Raw genomic sequence first — 20566 nt, forward strand, 5'->3', positions numbered from 1 at the left:
GCTCGGGCTTTCCTTTGAACAGAATGATATCAGATGATAGCAGAGTGCCTGGGCTATCGATATCACCTCTTGCTGCCTTTCTGTGTTGCTCCTTGTTGCTAGATGGCTCTGGACTCTCACTGAGCTCTCTCTTTAGGCTGCCATCTCCTCAGCTGCCGGCCACGCCCCCTTCTTTGGCCATTTTAATAAAGTAGTTGTAATACAGAAAGCTCTATTGATCCCATTCGGGTTTTTTGCATGCAACTTACTTATGAGTGTGGTGATTACTTGAGGAGGAGAGGAGCCATCAGTGGAGCAGTGGATCAGATAGCCCAAGGAGGGACAAAAAGCCTTGTTTGACCTTGATTACACATTGGGGGTCAAAACTGATTTGAGCGTTTAATAAAAGCACGAGGTGGCTACATGCACAACACAGAAAGTTTTTAAAAGGAGCTGGAAGATACGAAGAATATCAGTCACATTGGAGGTGGATTCACTTCATTTTTGTATATGGACTTTATTTTAATTTGAGTTTTGCCTTTACTGTGATTTTCATGCATTAAGATTATGCCTTTAGTTCATACTTACCAGAGTCCTCACTCAATCCAACGTGGTGCCCGTCTGCAGCAAGTTTCCTGCTCTCGAAGGCTTTGCTGAGGTAGCGGGATCCAATGGCTCCCACTGCGGTCAGTAAAATCATGAGATGAAAGAGCCGGGGGAGGGGCGAGCTACACTGTTTAGGTCTATGGACGCAGTCAGCACGGTGGCACACCAAACAGGAAATGCCAGGAGTGCTGGCTGAACTTACTTTCATGATTGCATTGGCAGCTGCCACCACAGTTTTCCTATAGCCGCAGATTCACATTGAACCTGGGATTAGCAACACTCAGGCAAAACAGCAGTCCTAGTCTATGTGAACATGTGTCAGAAAGATCGCAAAAATCAACATCGCACCACATGTGCATGTTTGCTACTGATTCAACATTCTTTGCCACACTTCTGAAGGCAGCTTGAAAATGCATACACCCTTACTATGTGCAGAAACATTCAAACATGTAAATAACATCTAGAATAGTCCTGCTTAGTGAAAGCAGAGTATAACATATTGCTGTAAAAAAACATTCTTTGAAAGCAGTACTCTTCAAAAGTAAACCTGGTCTGGCTGCTATACGTACCCTTTACAGTCAAAACTAGGAGTCCTGACCTAAAACAGGCAACCAACAGAGGTCAGAAACGGAAGCCTCCACGTTTCACTCTTGACAGGTTCCACCCTCCAGCACACGGATATTCTCATTTACAGTACTCCTATTCCATGCCTACCCATGTCACAGCAAGCAAAAAATAACAGGTTTCAAAGCTTGCAATGAGGTTACCCACTTTGATATAAACAGTTGGTAGGCAGGAGAACTTCATTATGGGATGAAGTTACAAGCTCACGCATTAACCAGAGGTAAGGAATGTTCCAGTAGCTGTGACAGAAGAGGGTGGTAAGAAAGAGCAATGTGAAGGCGAGTATAAGGCGGTGGCGTGGGCTTGACCACCAGCGACATAACGGTATGTCGCTGGACCACAAGTGGTATTGTTTTTAGAGCCGACGGTCGACTCACTTGTAAAAGCAATCCTAGTGGCTAACTAGCTCCTGGATTGCTTTTACAAGACCTCGTCACTTTGCCCTTGAACTGGCAAGGTGACAGGATCTAAGTTTATTCTTGAAGGAGGCGCAAGCAAACAATTTCTAAGGTGCATTCATTTAAATCTTCTGTCTTTTGAGACTGGTGAAAATAGAAGTTGCAAAGTAGAAAATGATCATGCTTTAGGCAACTGACACACAAAAAAGTGAGCAGGGAATGAACCCATCTAGCTTCAAAATCATTTACTAGGCAACAAAAGACATTTCAAGCTGAAGGCAATGAGGAAGAAGGAACTATAAAAAGCATGTAAATTAGCTATGAGCATCAAATGTAAAATAAATGCACAGCATTCTCTGTATACAGTACAAAACATAGAAAAATTGTCTAAAACACTGCTGCCCACCTTTAACAGAACCTCATCTTTGGTTTTCACAGGTATGTCACTGTTGTCCAGTGGTTCTTCCTCGACAGCTCTAAGCATTGAAAACAGGGAAGTTGAGGAGGACGATGAAGATGATGAGGAGGAAGATGATGACTCTGATTCACTGCAAGGGATAACATGACTGGTAAGCTAAAGGAACCATTTTAACAGGAAACCTGCATGAACATGAACCTCATAATACACAAAAACTGCAGGAATTTATTTTTTTTATAAAGTAGCTCAGTTCGAAAATCAAGCAATCTGCACATTTTTCCCAAAATGTGCATCATTTTTAGAAGTATTTTAGAACATCTATTTGCATATTTGTATTTATTATGTAAATAAGTTTGATATTTCTTATTTTTGATTTGTTCGAAAATACACATGCTGTAGTGATACTTTCAAATATTCCTAGATACAGGGTGCAATCTGAGACACATATTACAATAAAAAGAAGGAGGAAAATGTTAAAAAGGTATCCATTTCTGTTCCAGAAAGTAATTATGAGAAGAAAAAGCAAGACCATATGAAAGAGGCTAGAGGACATGCATCTTCAATATGTAAAACTGTATTTACAGGAGGAGAAGTAAAGGGACGTTTGAGAGGCTTTTGGGGAAAATTGGTTGACTAGCCTGGCGTAAAATACTTAGGCCTCATGTACACGGCTGCTGGTAAACGGATGTTTAGGAGCAGTTGTGCATTTTTTTCAGCTGCCCCTGAACTCTCGTTATCTTATAAGTACATGTACACAGGGTCGTTTATAGTGGTTTCTAGGCAGTTGAGTTTAGAAGCATTTTTTGGAACACAAAAAAAAATGCGTTCAGGACGGATGTTAAGAGGCATTTAAAACGGCAAATGCCTGTAAACGCAGCTAAACGCAGTAACTCACGTTTAGCAGCATTTCGTTTAGACGTTTTTCATTTTAGAAAAGAAAACGCTTCTAGACGCAAGCGTGGCTAAATGTGGCATGTAAACCCGGCTAAACGGACATTTTCGGACCTCAGTTTTTAGCTGTCAAGTTAAATCGTTCAGGAGAGGTTAAAGTGTTTGTTAATCCCCCCCTTAATAGTTTATACAATATATCTCTTCTATTAGAGGATATATACTGTATATGCTATTAGAAGAGATATATTGTATAAACTATTAAAAGGGTGAATCTGGTAAATATCAGACTCAGATACATTTTTTTTATTTAAAAAAAAAAAACAAAGTCTTCCTTCAAAAAAAAAGTCATTTGAACGTTTGTTCGATTTTCTAATCGTTAGTGGGGTCAAATCAACGTTTATTTTCAACCACACTGACGAGAAAATTTGGAAATAGAAAACTTCTTGGCCAAAGGAATTCTCAGACAGTGTATGTGGTTTTCGTTCAGAAATTACAATTATTTTAAAAACAGAATGTTAAAAACAAGTGAAAATTTCAAACAACATTCTTTCATTCAGCGAATGTACAAAGATTTTTCGCCTGAATATTCTCGTCTGAAAATTGATCAGTGAGGCCAGCATAAGGCTTGGTATACACCTATGCAGTTTGCTTTTGATCTGTTTCTGCAGTGCTTTTTGCTGTACGTTTTGATTTTTGTGCACGTGATTTTGCTGCGATTTGTGTTTTTGCATTTTTTTTGGCCAATTTGTTGAGCAGATTAAATAACACAAATTGCTGCATAAACACATTACATGCTTATCTGCCGCTTCTCCATTGAAGTATATTGAACCAAAAAAGCACAGTTTTGTGTTAAAAAAAAAGTCCCTGACCCTTTCCAAATACGCAGCGGCTGAAAAAAAAAGCATAGATGTGAACGTGTCCCATAGAAAACCATTTAAATGAACTGTAGTGCTTTTCTGCAAAAAGCACCATAAAACACATAGATGTGAACCAGGTCTAAGAGGTTTATTGACATAATGGGGTTAAAAAAATTTAAATTAGCCCTTTATAGTACAAAAAAAAAAAAAAAAGCAGCTAATCACTACTGTAAGGGGTTCATTTAATTTAATTTTTACTGTAGAACTGTGAAAGTAATATTTAGACCTCTTTCACATGGGCGGCTGTTTTGCCGCTGTTAAAAGCATGTTTTGTTATTTTGAAATTCCAAGACTCCAGGTACAGCAATCACTTACATTGCGATTAGAAGTGTTTACATGCGGCTGTTTTTAGCTGCGGTGGAACATTCTTGCCATTTCTGATGTGCTTCCTGTTGTTTTTCTTTCCTTGTTGCCATATCTATCCGCAGGTGAAATATTACACTGGGATTACCTGCAGTTATGTAGATAGCTGCGCTAGATCGGACCTGGATGCAGTCAAATTTATTTTTTATAACCGCACAAAACCCCATGTAACGAAACCGTTGCTGAACGCAGTGTGTGAATGGGCCCATAGGAAAGCATTGTGTGAGTTTAGGTGCGGTAGATAACTTCATCTATCCGCAGCTAAAAGCTGAATTCTATTTGCCTGTGTGAACTGTGTGAAAGGGGCCTTACAGTAGAGATTTGCTCTTTTTGTACTATAAAGGGCTCATTTTAGTTTTTTTTTTTAAACCCCATGTTGTTACTGGTCGATTCATCAATTCTGAAAATGGTAAACGATTCATTTCATAAATTGATTAGTTATTTCAGCCCTGTATCAAATACAACAGTGCATAATGTGCTCTACGAAAAGTATGATTTTTGTCGTACGATTCTGGAAAAACCTTTCGGTGTGTGTAGCTACGTATTGGAAATGATGTCAAATACGTGTGACCCCTGTGTACTTTTATTGATAATGGTAAACATGTCAAATAGAGAGGGTGAATCTCCTAAATGGGAGCACAGACAGCATTAAAAATTTACCTTTTAGTTTGCTTAGTTTAGTTCTTTACACACTAGTGAATGACAAATACTAAATTGCGTTTAATAAGTTTAAATATAGTGTTTATTATATAAAATATTGGGCACATGTAGAAGCCCTGAGTTTTCTTTTTTTCACTTTTATATGAAACACTTTAATAAACATGATCAGATTTAACAATACTCTGCTTGCTTTATTATTGTCTTTATTCTTTTTTTTTTTTTTTTTTGGTAAAAATTACATAATTGGATTTCTAGACATGCAGCAGAATTAAAGTGCAATTAAAACATTATATAATATAATTATATCATATTTTCATGTTACATGCTGATAATTAACTACAATAATATTATCTGTTCATTGATTGCTGAGGAATATTATGATCGACTTCAGGCGAGTTTCTGTTCGTATGTTGGGGCATTTTCGCGGTACGAACATTGTTTACATTCTCCCATCTCCTTCCGGATTATTTTCAGGTTTCTGATCATGCGTGGTGTACATCTATCAATTTTTAGCGGACGCATACTGTACTGATTAAACGATTGTCGTACAATCGGCTATCGTCCGAGCAAAGTATTTGCGCTTGTCCCTTCGGACTTTGTTGGACGGACTGTTGTGATCGGCTGTCGAAAGCTGTGTACTAACGATCAGATTATCAAACGATCAATCTGAAAGCGAATTTTACCATCCGATAATCTGATCGTGTGTACGAGGCATAACAAGCCAGGAAAGTACAAATACCCCCCAAATGACCCATTTTTGGAAAGCAGACAGACCAAAGTATTTACTAAGAGACATGGCGAGTTTTTTAAAGTTGTAATTCTTTCCCACAATTCAAAAAAAAAAAAAAAAATAGGTTATTTCTCTCACATAGCATAAACATACTTGCAACTACAGGGCTGAAGCATTTGATCATTAAAATCCCCCCCAACTGTGTACAGATTATAATCTTGGATGCATGTAGGTTTTTGAATGTGACCGTGTCTTTCAGGAATCTTGACTGAGGTGTCAATACGGATGGCGGACAGCATGTATCCCTCCTATCCTTCCACTTCAAGGCCAGCACTTCATTTCTCAGACTTTGATTCCCCCCCTTTGCAGTTTTTTTGTTCACTAAAGCTTGTGGGAAGCCCTTCCTGTTCTTTCTGGAGGTTCTGCAGGCCAGGGTTTTTGCACCGTGTAGGTGTCTGAAAAGGGGCAGGCTGGTATATAAAAGTTATCAAAATATATGTGATACCCTTTTTGCAGAAGTGGGTATGCCAGGTCCCATACGACTTTTTCAGTTGTGTCCATGTAGGCTGGGCACCCGGTAACACAGCTGGGCACCCAGTAACACAGCTGGGCACTGATGAGGACTGTACACCGCTGATGGGGAGATGTGACAGGTTCTCTTTATTGTTGTGCATGTTCCATACACTGTACGACTTTTTCAGTTGTGTCCATGTAGGCTGGGCACCCGGTAACACAGCTGGGCACTGATGAGGACTGTACACCGCTGATGGGGAGATGTGACAGGTTCTCTTTATTGTTGTGCATGTTCCATACACTGTACGACTTTTTCAGTTGTGTCCATGTAGGCTGGGCACCCGGTAACACAGCTGGGCACTGATGAGGACTGTACACCGCTGATGGGGAGATGTGACAGGTTCTCTTTATTGTTGTGCATGTTCCATACACTGTACGACTTTTTCAGTTGTGTCCATGTAGGCTGGGCACCCGGTAACACAGCTGGGCACCCAGTAACACAGCTGGGCACTGATGAGGACTGTACACCGCTGATGGGGAGATGTGACAGGTTCGCTTTATTGTTGTGCATGTTCCATACACTGACAGAACACAGATCGGTAACTCACTGGCTCTTCTCTCCTCACACTGGAAACGGTGTGTGTGAGGAGAGATGAGCAGGAAACAGCCAGTTACCGGTCTGTGTTTACAATTGTGATTGGCTGTGAATAGATCACGGCCGATCACGTATTAAACAGCCACTGTCATTGGCTGTTTACCACTGTTGGCGATGAGCTGTGTCTTGGGGACACGCTGCCACCGACATCGCCGCACGCTCCCGATGGTGCGCATGCTCCATCTGAATGGGCCAAAGTCATATGACGGTCCAGAACGAGAGCTGCCCCGCTCCGCCGTATAGGCGGTTAGTGATTAAATAGGCTCCAGCTGCTGTTAGTCAAATCCTGAGCGCATCTATGAATGCGCAGAGCCCAGTTCATGAGTGTGACGGCATGGGTGACCCCAGGGGCACATACGGTTTGCTATGGGAGCACTCCCACGGAGAAGGAAAGGACAGCTCTGGCGGGGGAACCTCCAAAGAAGAGGTAGGGAACCAGCACTGTGCGATATTGCTGGGCAACCATAACCTCCATTTTAATAAAAAAAAAAAAAAAAAACATTTTTGGCTTTAAATTCACTCTAACCACTACTGACCATGCTATAGCTCTGTGATAGCAGTGTGCGGAGGACACTGCTGATCACAGATTGTGGTAAAGAGCCAATCAGTGGCTCTTTGCCACGTGGATCAGCTGTGTCCAATCACAGCTGATCGCAGATGTAAACAGAAACAGATTATCGGTACTCCATTCCTCATGCTGAGAGCACGAGGAGAATAGAGCGGATAACCGGCTTCTCTAAAAGGAACATGTACACTGATTATCAGTGCAGTCCCAACAGTGCCCACCAGTGCACATCAGCAAAGGAGAAAAAAAATTACCCGTTTAAAAAATTTTATAACAAAACTATGAATGTCCCCCCCCCCCCTTTCAAAATGTTCGGTCTTTGTTTATTTAGCAAGAAATAAAAAAAAAAAAAAACATTGGTGATTAAATACCACCAAAAAAGAAAGCTCCATTTGTGTGAAAAAAAAAAAAAAAAGATAAAAATCTTGTTTTGGTATACTGTTGCATGGCGACACAAGTGCGACTGAAAGCGCTGAAAGCTGAAAATTGGCCTGGGATGGAAGGGGGTAAAATTGCCCAGTAGGCAATTGGTTAATACTAAAGTCCTGTGCCCCATACTATACAACTAAGAATTTTTTTTTCTTTCAAGAGTCATTATAATTTTTCTATTCCTGCTTTATACATTAGATATCCTGTGTATGCTTGCTCATCTAGGTTTAGTTTTAGACTGTAAAACGATTTCCAACATATACCATATTCAAATCATCTAGGGCTTCATTCACACTTGCAAATGAGGCAGAGAGGTGACAAATTAAGTAGTGACACTACTCTAGGATATGCAGATGTCAGCTGCCTAGCGGTGCTGTGTGGTAGGAATGCACAAATCACAAATTATTGGGTTCTAAACTAAGTTAAAATGGTTCTAAAGTCCAAGTTTATTTTAATATTTTTCCTGCATTAAGGTGAAAATCTCCCCACTAACTGTTCCCCTTAATACGCCTCCGTGACCCAGCACTGTGCCTGGCTGCAGGTCTTCTCTCTTCACTTCCTGGTCCCAAAGTAGACTCACTCAGCAGCAGGAGCCATTGTCAGTAAAATTCTGTAAGGAAGGAAGCGGCGAGTGTGGCCGAGTTGTGTGCATCTATGGATGCACACAGCCCGGCAGGTCGAGAGCACCCCCACACAGGGCCTGCTATGGGGGCATGGGCAGGAAAGCAGGAACGGACAGCACCGGTGAAGGTAAGGGATCGCACTGTGCAATACCACTGCATAGAGCTGCACGATTCTGGCCAAAATGAGAATCACGATTTTTTTTGCTTAGAATAAAAAGATCACGATTCTCGCGACGTAAAATCTTTCACATTATACAAAAAAAAAAAATGGGCTAACTTTACTGGTTAGATTTTTTTTTTTTAATTCATTAAAGTAATTTTTTCAAAAAAAATTGCATTTGAAAGACCGCTGCGCAAATACAGTGTGACATATAATATTGCAATTTATTCTCTAGGGTGTCTACTAAAAAAATATATACGTTTGGGGATTCTAAGTAATTTTCTAGCAAAAAAAAAAAAAAAAAAAAAAAAATGATTTCAACTTGAAACCAACAAACGTCAGAAAAAGGTTTAGTGTTTAAAGCGGGGTTCCACCCAAATTTTGAACAATATCTGTATGTATTCTCTTCCTTGCCTAGATGCTGACATGCCATTTAAAAAAATTTCAAACGCCGTAATTACCTTTTATTTTTCTATTCTTCTTTGCACTTCCTGGTTCTCCTCCCATGGGAGTAGGCGTGTTTCTAGCCTCTCCCGGACTCCTGGGAGCTAGTCTCAGGCTTCCCAGGATGCCACTGAGCATGTGCGCGAACGAGCGGTGAATGCTGGGAGCACAGCATTCACCACATCCAGGAAATAAATGCTTGTGGGCTTCAAATGCCCACAATGAAGATGGAAACCGCCTGCAGTGAATAATATAAGTTATTTTTTCCGACGAAATCTGACACAGGCGGACATATTACACACAATATGTGAGTATGTAATGCTGAGAAGAAAAGTTTGTGAATGAACTCAAAAAAAAAAAAAAACGATAGATAGGTGGACCCCCGCTTTAAGTGGTTAAACTTTTTTCACTTACACAGGAAGTTTATTCCATTGATAAAGTGTTACAATGTTTATACTTAAAGCAAAAGTAAACCCATCCATAAAACTGTTTCATTTCCGGCATGTGCCGGAAATGTAACACTCCCATTGGTTGTGCTCTCAACCAAACTGTCAAGCCATCCAATGGCTGGTGTCATAACTGATCACATGTGCAGCATCATGGCAGTTGTAGATTAAACAAAGGCAAAGATGGCAGCTTCCTTGGCTGAAAACGATAGGAGGGTTTACTTCCACTTTAAGTTCAACTGATAAAGAATGTTTTGTTTCTTGGCAGACTGCCCAGTTTTTCTCTTCCTTTCTTTTGAGGGCTGTGGCTTCAGAAGAGCAGAGAGAATTCTTTGCATAGAAAGAATTGTGAAACACTTTAGGTCAAGATCACGATAACGAGTCTTGACGATTAATCACGATAACGATTCTTGACGATTGATTGTTCAGCTCTACCACTGCACAGAGCAGGCAAGTATAGCATATTTTTTATTTTAATAATAGAAAAAATACATGTTAGGATTTACAAGAAACACTTCAATGTGTTTATTTTTATTTTGGAGCTTTGACAATAAAACAGTACATGCAAATATTTGGGAGTATATTCACTCAAATCCATCAGGGTACTTGGCATCTAATGCTATAAAAGGAGCTACATAGCACAACACTGCTAATAAATGAGATCATTCAAAATTGATCACAGCATGAATTCAGCCCCTACTGGCAGGAAACTGTGATAAACAATTAAAGGTCAAATTACAATAGGGCAAGGTATAAGGTACAGTCTTGTTCAATGTTATTAGTTAATAATGTCATACAGATAGTCACAATTTTCCAACACCGTTTTGCTGTGAGAAGTTAATAAAGACAGAGACTGTGGTGATAAATAACACAATAGGCGAGAAATGTATAATTAAAAAATGTGTAATTATTTTACCTCATCAACCTAGCACTTTTAATTTGACTTTACTTAAAATATAACTATAAAAAGGCAAAACTATTTAAAAAAAAAAAGTTTTGGATAGAATAGAGATGGATTAGAACATCTATCTGTTTTTTACCCCTGTCTGTGCAGAGATTCACAATCCTCATTTGTCCACGTTTACCATAAAGTGAAAAAGAAAATCCTACATTTTGGGTTAACACCAGAACAGTAATAGAGGGACAATCTTCCAATGGGGACACTCATTTTGGTGACGCCTGGGATTCCCTCACTTTGGAGGGATTTCCTCCTCACTTCCTGTTTAGGGCATGGGACCGGAAGTGAAGGGAAATCTCCCCAAGAAGGCAAAAAAACAAACCACAAACACTTAAAGTGGATGTAAACCCAATGTCATCCTTTCTAAACTACTGCCATAGGGGTTATCTATAAGGATATACATGCCTCCTGCATGTATCTTTACCTGTCAAATGTCTCCCCTCTGTCTATTAGACCTGAAAAACTGCATATTCTGTGGGTGGGTCTGTTGTCTGGAGCTCGGTGGGTGGAGTCATGATGTCAGTAGACTCCCCGCCCACCTCTACACTCCCCTTGTCAATATGCATGTTCTCCTGTGTATTTCTAACACTGAACTTCTGCTGAACTTCTGCTATGATCTCTGACATCCAGTGAAAAGACAGGAAAGTAACCACATGACTTCAACATGCCAAATCATGCTGAGGTGTGGAACAGCCAATCGTTGCAGAGCTGCTGAAGAAAGGAGTGGGGGAGGGATTTAAAAAATAAATGCCTGTGTCTTAGGCTGTCACTCACAGCAAGGGGGAGTATTTGACAAAGTTTTTCTCAGTTTGTCAAGATTTTTCTCACTGAACAATAAAAGAGGATTGCTCAGAGATGGATTAACTCTGTGTGGCAAGACTGGGCTCAAATGATAGGAAATATTATACTCTACAGTATGAGATAAAAAATAAATAATTCGGGTTTACATCCACTTTAAGATATCCAAAATGAAAGAAAAAAAGATTTTGCCTTTGGTTCTACCTTAAAATGGACCAACAAAATTATTAAGCATAAATACTGAAATTTGAAACAATATCTCTAAAATCACTAAAACTAGGTTCAGGAATAGTCAAAGAGGCAGGTGACCGCTTTAGGTGGGTCCTGCTATCCACAGGCACATTCAGTTCACTACTTTAGAAGGCATAGCCTCTCTCTCAAACATGAACGACACTCACTGGAACTTGCTACTTACATTTTGTTTTCTAAGTGGTTGTAAACCCTTACAGATCACTTTGTGCAACAGGTAAGCCTATAATAAGGCTTACCTGTAGCTACCCCGGATATCACCTGAGCCTCGGTTCACACCAGAGGCGGCACGACTTGCAGGTCGCCTCACCGAGGCGACCTGCACACGACTGCCGGGGCGACTTGCAAGACGACTTCTGTATAGAAGTCTATGCAAGTCGCCCCCAAAGTAGTACAGGAACCTTTCTTCTAAGTCGGAGCGACGGAACGGTTCCATTGTACAGAACGGGAGGCGACTTGTCAGGCGGCTAGGTCGCCTGACAAGTCGCCCCCGTGTGAACCGAGCCTAAACCTGAATTTGCATGTGCCGACGTCAGCAAAAAAAAAAAAAAAAAAATATGAATGACCCGATGGCCCCTGGAGGCATGTGCAGCCTGCAAGAGTCAATGACAGGCTGAAATACAAGCTTGCTGTGAGATGTCCTAAGGAGTACATACATACAGGACTGTATATACATTCCTGTACGAGAGTACCGAATATACTCGAGTATAAGCCAAGTTTTTCAGCCCATTTTTTTGGCTGAAACCCCCCCCCGGCTTATACTCGAGTGAGCTGTACCTTGTGTTATGCAGTATGTTCCGCTGTCCATTGTAAGAAAGCCCCGCCTCCTCCTCGTCTCTGATAGACGGAACGCTGATACAGTTTCCCAGCATTGTTTCAGTGTTCCTCTAGCACAGACGAGGAGGAGGCGGGGCTTTCTTTCAATGGACGGCAGAACAGACTGCATAACACAGCGGGAGACACACGCTGTTACACTAATGGAAGGTACGGCTGCAGATGGGCACAGTGACGCTGCCGATGGGCACAGTGACGCTGCCGATGGGCACAGTGACGCTGCCGATGGGCATTGTTTACCCAGTAGCTGCTGCATTTTCCCGCCCTCGGCTTATACTCGAGTCAATATGTTTTCCCAGTTTTTTGTGGTAAAATTAGGTGCCTCGGCGTATATTCGGGTCGACCTATACTCGAGTATATACGGTATCTCTCAAAAAAAGCCTACAGCCGCTGCATATTTTAGCCTGTCATTGATTTTCACAGGCTGCTGGCAGTGGGCTGTACCTGCTGCCTGTGCCTCAGTACACCCACTGTTCACACTGTATGTGCATGAGGCCAAATAGTACATTATAGACTGACCACCAGTGTAACGGGTTGTAAAGAGGGAGGAATATTCTGGCAACCTGTCATTGATGAGGGCACCTGCCTACAGTGTTACAATAGAAAAATGGATTGAATAATGTGAAGCAGTAGCGTAGAGCAGTAGTCTGTATAGTAAAGTCCTCATCAACCAGAATAATCCAATTTAACAAAATACAATGATATTCTTGCTCAAAGTCACAAAAACGAGCCATCAACTTTAAAAATATGCAGATTTGTTCACGGTAAAGTCTATATATTACCGTTCAAATTTATAAGTTAATGGGATCCAACAGCTGATGCTTTTAAAAGAGAAAATGCAGTCCTCTCACATAATTTGTAATAAAAAACATCTTTGCTAGGGATGCACCGAAATTTTGGCCGAAAATTGTGTTTCTGTCATACTGACGAACAAAAAAAAATGCAGATAATTGCGCCTGTGCAGTAGCGGTGGCCTTGCCACCCATTGCGGGGTGTCATCCTGGCGGCTCAAGGTCCTGTGCTCCCCTCCTTGCAGAGCGGCAATCTCCCTGTGTCAGGGAGCTAAATTGCCTGGGCCGCAGTAACAATGTCCCACCTCCTGTGATAGACATCACACTGATCCAATGTCGGGACATTGAATCAGTGTGACGTGATCACAGAAGGCTGGACATTGTTACTGCAGCCCGGGCAATTCAAATCCAGCTCCCTCACACAGCAGGAGATCGCTGCCCTGATCCAGGCACACATAGGCTGCATTAACAGACACTGGTGAGAGGCTGTATCTTCTGGGCACAGGCAGGCTGCATCCACAGGCACTGGTGAGAGGCTGCATTTGACAGACAGGCTGTATCCACAGGCACTGGTGAGAGGGTGCATCTAACATGCACTGGCAAGGCTGCTGATACAAAAGATGATTAGAGACTGTGGGCACGATACAAGAGTTGATTAGAGACTACAGACTGCATTTATTTTTCTTGAGCTTTTCTTGCAGTAAAATGGCCACCAATAAAGATTAAATTGATAATATTAAAAAGTTGAATATAATACAATACATATATATAAAAATATAAATATTTTTTAAAAACTGTCACTTTCAGTTTTTGGCAAAGTGCATTTTTGGTTTCGGCACCAAAATCCATTTGGTGCACCCCTAATCTTTGCCATTCTGAAGCTTCCCTCCAACTGCTTTGCGTATTATTTTATATACAGGTGATACTCGAAAAATTAGAATATCGTGCAAAAGTTAAATTTATTTCACTAATGCAACTTAAAAGGTGAAACTAATATAGGAGACTCATTACATGCAAAGCAAGATAGTTCAAGCTGTGATTTGTCATAATTGTGATGATTATGGCCTACAGCTCATGAAAACTCCAATTCCACAAGCTCAGAAAATTACAATATTGTGAAAAAGTGCAATATTCTAGGCTGAAAGTGTCCCACTCTAATCAGCTAATTAAGCCATAACACCTGCAAAGGGTTCCTGAGCCTTTAAATGGCCTCTCAGTCTGGTTCAGTAGGAATCACAAGTTGTGCAGAAAACCATCCTTGACACCGTCCATGAGGAGGGAAAGCCTCAAAAGGTCATTGCAAAAGAAATTGGATGTTCCCAAAGTGCTGTATCAAAGCACATTAATAGAAAGTTATGTGGAAGGGAAAAGTGTGGAAGAAAAGGATGCACAAGCAGCAGGGATGACCACAGCCTGGAGAGGATTGTCAGGAAAAGGCCATTAATAAGTGTTGGGGACTTTCACAAGGAGTGGACTGAGGCTGGAGTCAGTGCATCAAGAGCCACCACACACAGACGGATCCTGGACATGGGCTTCAAATGTTGTATTCCTCTTGTCAAGCCACTCCTGAACAACAAACAATGTCAGAAGCGTCTTACCTGGGCTAAAGAGAAACAGACCTGATGTGTTGCTCAGTGGTCCAATGTCCTCTTTTCTGATGAGAGCAAATTTTGCATCTCATTTGGAAACTAAGGACCCAGAGTATGGAGGAAGAATGGAGAGGCACACACGGCAAGATGCTTGAAGTCCAGTGTGAAGTTTCCACAGTCTGTGCCGATTAGGGGAGCCATGTCATCTGCTGGTGTTGGTCCACTGTGCTTCATTAAGTCCAGGGTCAATGCAGCCGTCTACCGGGAGATTTTGGAGCACTTCATGCTTCCTTCCGCAGACAAGCTCTATGTGGACGCTGACTTCATTTTCCAGCAGGACTTGGCACCTGCCCACACTGCCAAAAGCACCAAAACCTGGTTCAATGACCGTGGGATTACTGTGCTTGACTGGCCAGCAAACTCGCCTGACCTGAACCCCATAGAGAATCTATGGGGCATTGCCAAGAGAAAGATGAGAGACATGAGACCGAACAATGCAGAAGAGATGAAGGCCGCTATTGAAGCATCCTGGTCCTCCATAACACCTCAGCAGTGCCACTGGCTGAAAGCTTCCATGCCATGCTGCATTGAGGCAGTAATTGCTGCAAAAGGGACCCAAACCAAGTATGGAGTACATATGCATGCTTATACTTTTCAGAGGTCCGATATTGTTCTATATACAATCCTTGTTTTATTGTTTGCATGTAATATTCTAATTTTCTGAGATTGTGGATTTGGGGGTTTTCATGAGCTATAAGCCATAATCATCACAATTTTGACAAATCACGGCTTGAACTATCTTGCTTTGCATGTAATGAGTCTATCTCATACATTAGTTTCACCTTTTAAGTTGCATTAGTGAAATAAATTAACTTTTGCCCGATATACACATTGTTCGAGTATCACCTGTATACATTATAAATAATAACAAATATGCTGCAGAAATCTCCCTCCACTATGTCTGGCTGCAAACATTGTAACTGTGGGCAGCTGAAGCTGCTGCCTGTTCACTTCCTGTTTTTACACAGAGACACACCTCCGGCTCTGCAGCTCTCATTGGCCCTATTATGACTCATCCCCCCTCCCTTACTGGCAAACTCACAAGAGTGAGAGCTGTGGATGATATCATAAGCCTAGGCTTTTTACCAGACAAGAAACAGGTATGGGCTGTATAAGGTATTTACTGGCAGGAAAAAAAAAGGTTTAACTATTCAAGGTTAAAACAACCTGAAGATTTAATAGATGGAAAGTTGACAAATTGACTGAAGTTCTGCTTTAAATAACATTGCAACATTTATATAATAATTTAAGTCAATGGCCAGGAGCATCTCCTTGGGAGGTTCAAGTCAAGCAGAACTAATTGTAATTGTATTTTTTTGTCAAATCAGCTCACAAAAAATCAAAAGCAGGTTTTAGATGAGGTCTAAATATTTCTACAATATGCTTTTTTTATAGTAGTAGATGTACAAAGTAAATAGAGCATAACTGAACGGTAGCCAAGTTCAACTCTGTTATTTATGGGTTCATTTAGGAAGTAGCTCAAGTCTCTTAAGAGATTTAGGAATTAAAGAGAAAAAAAATAAAAGTTTCCACACAAAATCAGCATGCTCTGGTTATTAGCAGTGAAACCCCATTTTTTTTAAAATTAAAGATAATAAATAGGTTATACTCACCCCGAACCTCCTCTTCTGAATTTCCCCACCGGTAACCTTGGTTCCCCCCTCTTCTATGTCTGTCACCATAGCAAGCCACTTGCTATAGGGGCAGACATGTGGGCTTGCTCCGAGCTCAACATGTGGGTGTCCACAGCGTGGCTCGGTCCTGTCTCCCCTCCCCCACTCTCTGCTCACAGGATTCTGACTAACAGCAGCAGGAGCCAATGTCTCCCACTGCTGCCGATCCTTCTGCAAGAAGAGAAAGAGACAGGGAAGAAGAACAGCAGCCAGGCACAGAACTAATGCAGTGAATGCATTAACCACATAGGTGTCCTACTATGAAGCAGTGAAATCTATTCACGGCTTCGTTCTCCGGCATTCACAGTGGAGATCTTTCTCCTCTGTGTGCCTGTTTATGAAGCAGAGTAGATCGCTTCACCTTTGGAGGAGTGAAGCGATCTACAAACGCTTCAAACAGTGGAGAACGGCCCCTGATACTGGAATCTCGTGAGACTTTACGAGATTATAGTACCAGAAATTCACCAAAACACAGAGATGTCAGTTTATTAAGCAGTGATAAGTTATCACCGCTCAATACACTGACAGACGGTGTGCTTAATGTTAAAAAAATTGGAGTTACGTACCGGTAACGTCTTTTCCAGTAGTCTTTCAGGACAGCCACCATGAGAGATAGTCTCCTCCTCTTCCTCTTAGGAAACACTGCGCCAGCCCATAAATTCTCACTTCCCCCTGCCAGACCTCAGTATATTCCGAGATTACCTCCGGTCAGCTGGGGAGACACAAGAACACATTAATAACATACTATTCCATATCATTATCATGCTGCGTTCTGGTCTTTTGTAAGACCCCCCAAAAATTTCGGGTGGGTAACTAGGGCTGTCCTGAAAGACTACTGGAAAAGACGTTACCGGTACGTAACTCCAATTTTCCCCTTTCGTCTTTCAGGACAGCCACCATGAGAGGATAAACGAGCACTTACCAGTTTAGGGTGGGACTACCGCTTGCAATACCTTTCGCCCAAAGGCTTGCTCACTAGCCGACACCAGGTCCACTCTGTAGTGCTTTACAAAAGTGGAGTAGCTGGACCATGTTGCAGCCCTGCATATTTGCTCTGGCGTTGCTCCAGCCCTTTCTGCCTGCGAAGCTGCCATAGCTCTAGTAGAGTGTGCTCTTATACCCATTGGGATTTCTTTCCCTGCCAATGTATAGGCCTGGCCAATGGCTACTCTGAGCCATCTGGCAATAGTGCGTCGAGACGCTTTGCATCCTTTTCTGGCCCCAGAAAACAAAACAAATAAAGAGTCTGACTTTCTAAACATCTTGGTCAGCTCTAGGTATCTAAGGATACATCTCCTTACATCCAAAGAATGAAATTTTAATTCCCTTTCCCCCGAGGGGTTGGGACAAAATGAGGGTAAAACTACCTCCTGACTTCTGTGGAAACCAGAAGCAACCTTAGGTAAAAATGCTGGATCGGTCTTAAAGATGATCCGATCTGGAAAAATAACGCAAAAAGGAGGTCTAACAGATAAGGCCTCAATCTCGCTGACTCTCCTGGCAGTTGTCACTGCTACCAAAAAAACTGTTTTTAACGTAAGATCCTTTAGTAGACATTCCTCTAAAGGTTCAAAGGGGATTCCCGTCAGGCCCTGCAAAACTAACGATAGGTCCCACTTGGGAAAGGGAGGACCTTGAACCGGTCTTTGTCTAGACAGAGCCTTAAAGAATCTGACCACCCAGGGGTTGGTGGCCAGATGTTTCTCTAAATAAGCACTAAGTGCTGACACCTGACCTTTAAGGGTACTTATGGATAAACCCCTGTCTGCCCCGCACTGAAGGAATTCCAACACAGCTGTGGGACTATGTACCGCAAGGGAGCCTTCTGCACACCATTTATTGAAACGTACCCAGATTTTTTTATATATCTGGCGTGTTTCCTTCTTCCTGCTATTGAGGAGGGTGGAGATTAATTTCTCAGAAAAACCCCTAGCTCTCAGCATACCCTCCTCAGTAGCCAGGCCGCTAACTGCCATTGGTGAACCTGTGGACAGAGGACTGGGCCCTGTGAGAGGAGATCCTCTCGAGGTGGCAGGAATAAGGGAGGTTCGACCGCTAGCTGCTTGAGTACTGAGAACCAAGCCCTCTTTGGCCAATGTGGTGCTACCAGAATCAGGGACGTGTTTTCCATCTGAAACTTCCTGAGAACTGCTGGTAATAACGCTGGGGGCGGGAAGGCATAGCAGATTCTGAAATGCCAGTCCTGGATCAATGCGTCGACCCCTCGTGCTCCCTCCCCTCTGTTTAGGGAGAAAAAACAAGGGGTTTTCGCGCTGTTTCTTGACGCGAACAGATCTACCTCTGGAGGACCCCACTTCTCTGAGATGAGATTGAAAACCTCCTGGTTGAGGATCCAGTCGCCCTCTCTCAGCTTGGTTCGGCTGAGAAAGTCTGCTATCACATTCTTTTCTCCTCTCAGGTAGACTGCTGAGAGTGAGAGAGTGTGAGTCTCGGCCCAGCTCAGAATGTCTGATGCCAATGCCAGCAGTACTCCGCTCTTTGTGCCTCCCTGCTTGTTCACATAAGCTACGGCGGACGAGTTGTCCGACTGCACCTGTACATGGTGGCCCTGTAGCTCCTTTTTGAAGAACCTGAGTGCTAGCCCGATTGCCTTCAGCTCCTTCCAATTGGACGACCTTCTGAGTTCGTTTCCCTCCCAGGTGTCCTGTGCTACAAGGGAACCCAGATGCGCCCCCCAACCTCTGCCGCTTGCGTCTGTGGTTACCACCTGAGAGACTGGGATGAACCACAGACGACCCTGCGACAAGTTTGAGACCCTCCTCCACCACCAGAGGGATCTCTTTACTTGGGATGGGACCTGAACCAAGGCATCCAGATTTCTCTGGCTGTGATCCCACACCCTTAGGACAAAGGACTGTAAGGGACGAAAGTGCAGACCTGCCCATTGCACTGCTGGGAGGGTCGCGGTCAAAAGACCCAGGGCCGACATCAGAACTCTTACGGAGACCCGACTGCTGCACTGGAGACCAGCCACTGCCCTGTCCAGCTTTAGTATTTTTTCTGTTGGAAGAAACACTCTCAGTAGTGTTGAGTCCAACTGGTAGCCCAAGTAGGTAATGCGCTGGGAGGGAATCAAACTGGATTTCTCCAAGTTCATTAGCCACCCTAGACCTGTAAGAACTCTTCTTGTAAGTTCTAGATCCCTGACTAACTGCAGTGGACACGCTGCAAACAGGAGCAGGTCGTCCAGGTATGCTATCACTGATATTCCCTGGAGCCGAAGAAAGGCCATCACCTCCACCAAGACCTTGGTGAAGATGCGGGGCGAGGAGGATAGCCCGAAAGGCAGCGCCTGAAACTGTAGATGTACCGTTGTTCCACCTAGATCTACCGCTAGCCGGAGAAACCTCTGTGAGGCTTCTGCTATGGGAACGTGTAGATACGCGTCCTTTAGGTCCAGGGATACCATAAAGCAGTTGCGGGGCAACAGTGTTCTCACCGTGAAAATTGTTTCCATACGGAATCTCCTGTATGTCACTGACTTGTTCAGGGGCTTTAGATTCAGAATCAGTCTGAATTTCCCTGTGGGTTTCTTCACTACGAAGATGTGTGAATAAAACCCCTCTCCCTCCTCGGCTTTTGGAACTTTTAGAACCACATTCTGATCTACCAGATCTCTTAATGCTTCCAACAGAGCCTCGGCTTTTGCCGTACACCTGGGTAGGTGCGTGACCAAAAATCTCCGAGGAGGAAGATTTGTGAAATCGATATGGTACCCCCTTTTTATAATCCCTAGGATAAAGCGATTGGGGGATATTGCCTCCCACTGTGGGAGGAAGGCCCCCAATCTTCCCCCCACCATGGTTGGGGAGTCATTGACTTTTACGGGGCTGTTCAGGAGGGCGAAAAATCGCCCCTCCTCTGCCCTTGCCTTTCTGACCCCAGAACTTCCTTTGCCCTTCCGGCTTTGGAGTCTCTTTACGCTTTTGCGGACGAAACCCCTTCTTTGTAGGTGCAGGGGTTTTCCGCTTAACCGGGAAGGATTTCTTCCTGTCTGCTGTGCGGTCTAAGACAGTCTCTAAGCCTGGGCCGAAGAGAAGGTCTCCCGTTAACGGTATGCCGCACAATTTGACTTTAGAGGCGCTATCGCCCGGCCAGGTTTTTAGCCAGAGGGCTCTCCTGGCCGAATTGGCCAGAGCCGCTGATCTGGCCGTCATACGTACTGACTCTGC

General features: G+C 42.9%; 1 protein-coding gene across 1 annotated transcript in view; it reads right to left on the minus strand.

Moving 5' to 3' along the window:
- The window catches only part of NAF1 (nuclear assembly factor 1 ribonucleoprotein), a 107742-nt gene that overhangs the window by 55678 nt on the left and 31498 nt on the right, over positions 1–20566 (minus strand). Inside the window, exon 3 of the mRNA XM_073606032.1 lies at positions 2014–2155. Within this exon, the coding sequence (XP_073462133.1) occupies positions 2014–2155 (142 nt within the window). The remainder of the gene's footprint in view (positions 1–2013; positions 2156–20566) is intronic.

The sequence above is a fragment of the Aquarana catesbeiana genome, linkage group LG01, assembly GCF_042186555.1.
Source record: "Aquarana catesbeiana isolate 2022-GZ linkage group LG01, ASM4218655v1, whole genome shotgun sequence".
NCBI lineage: Eukaryota > Metazoa > Chordata > Amphibia > Anura > Ranidae > Aquarana > Aquarana catesbeiana.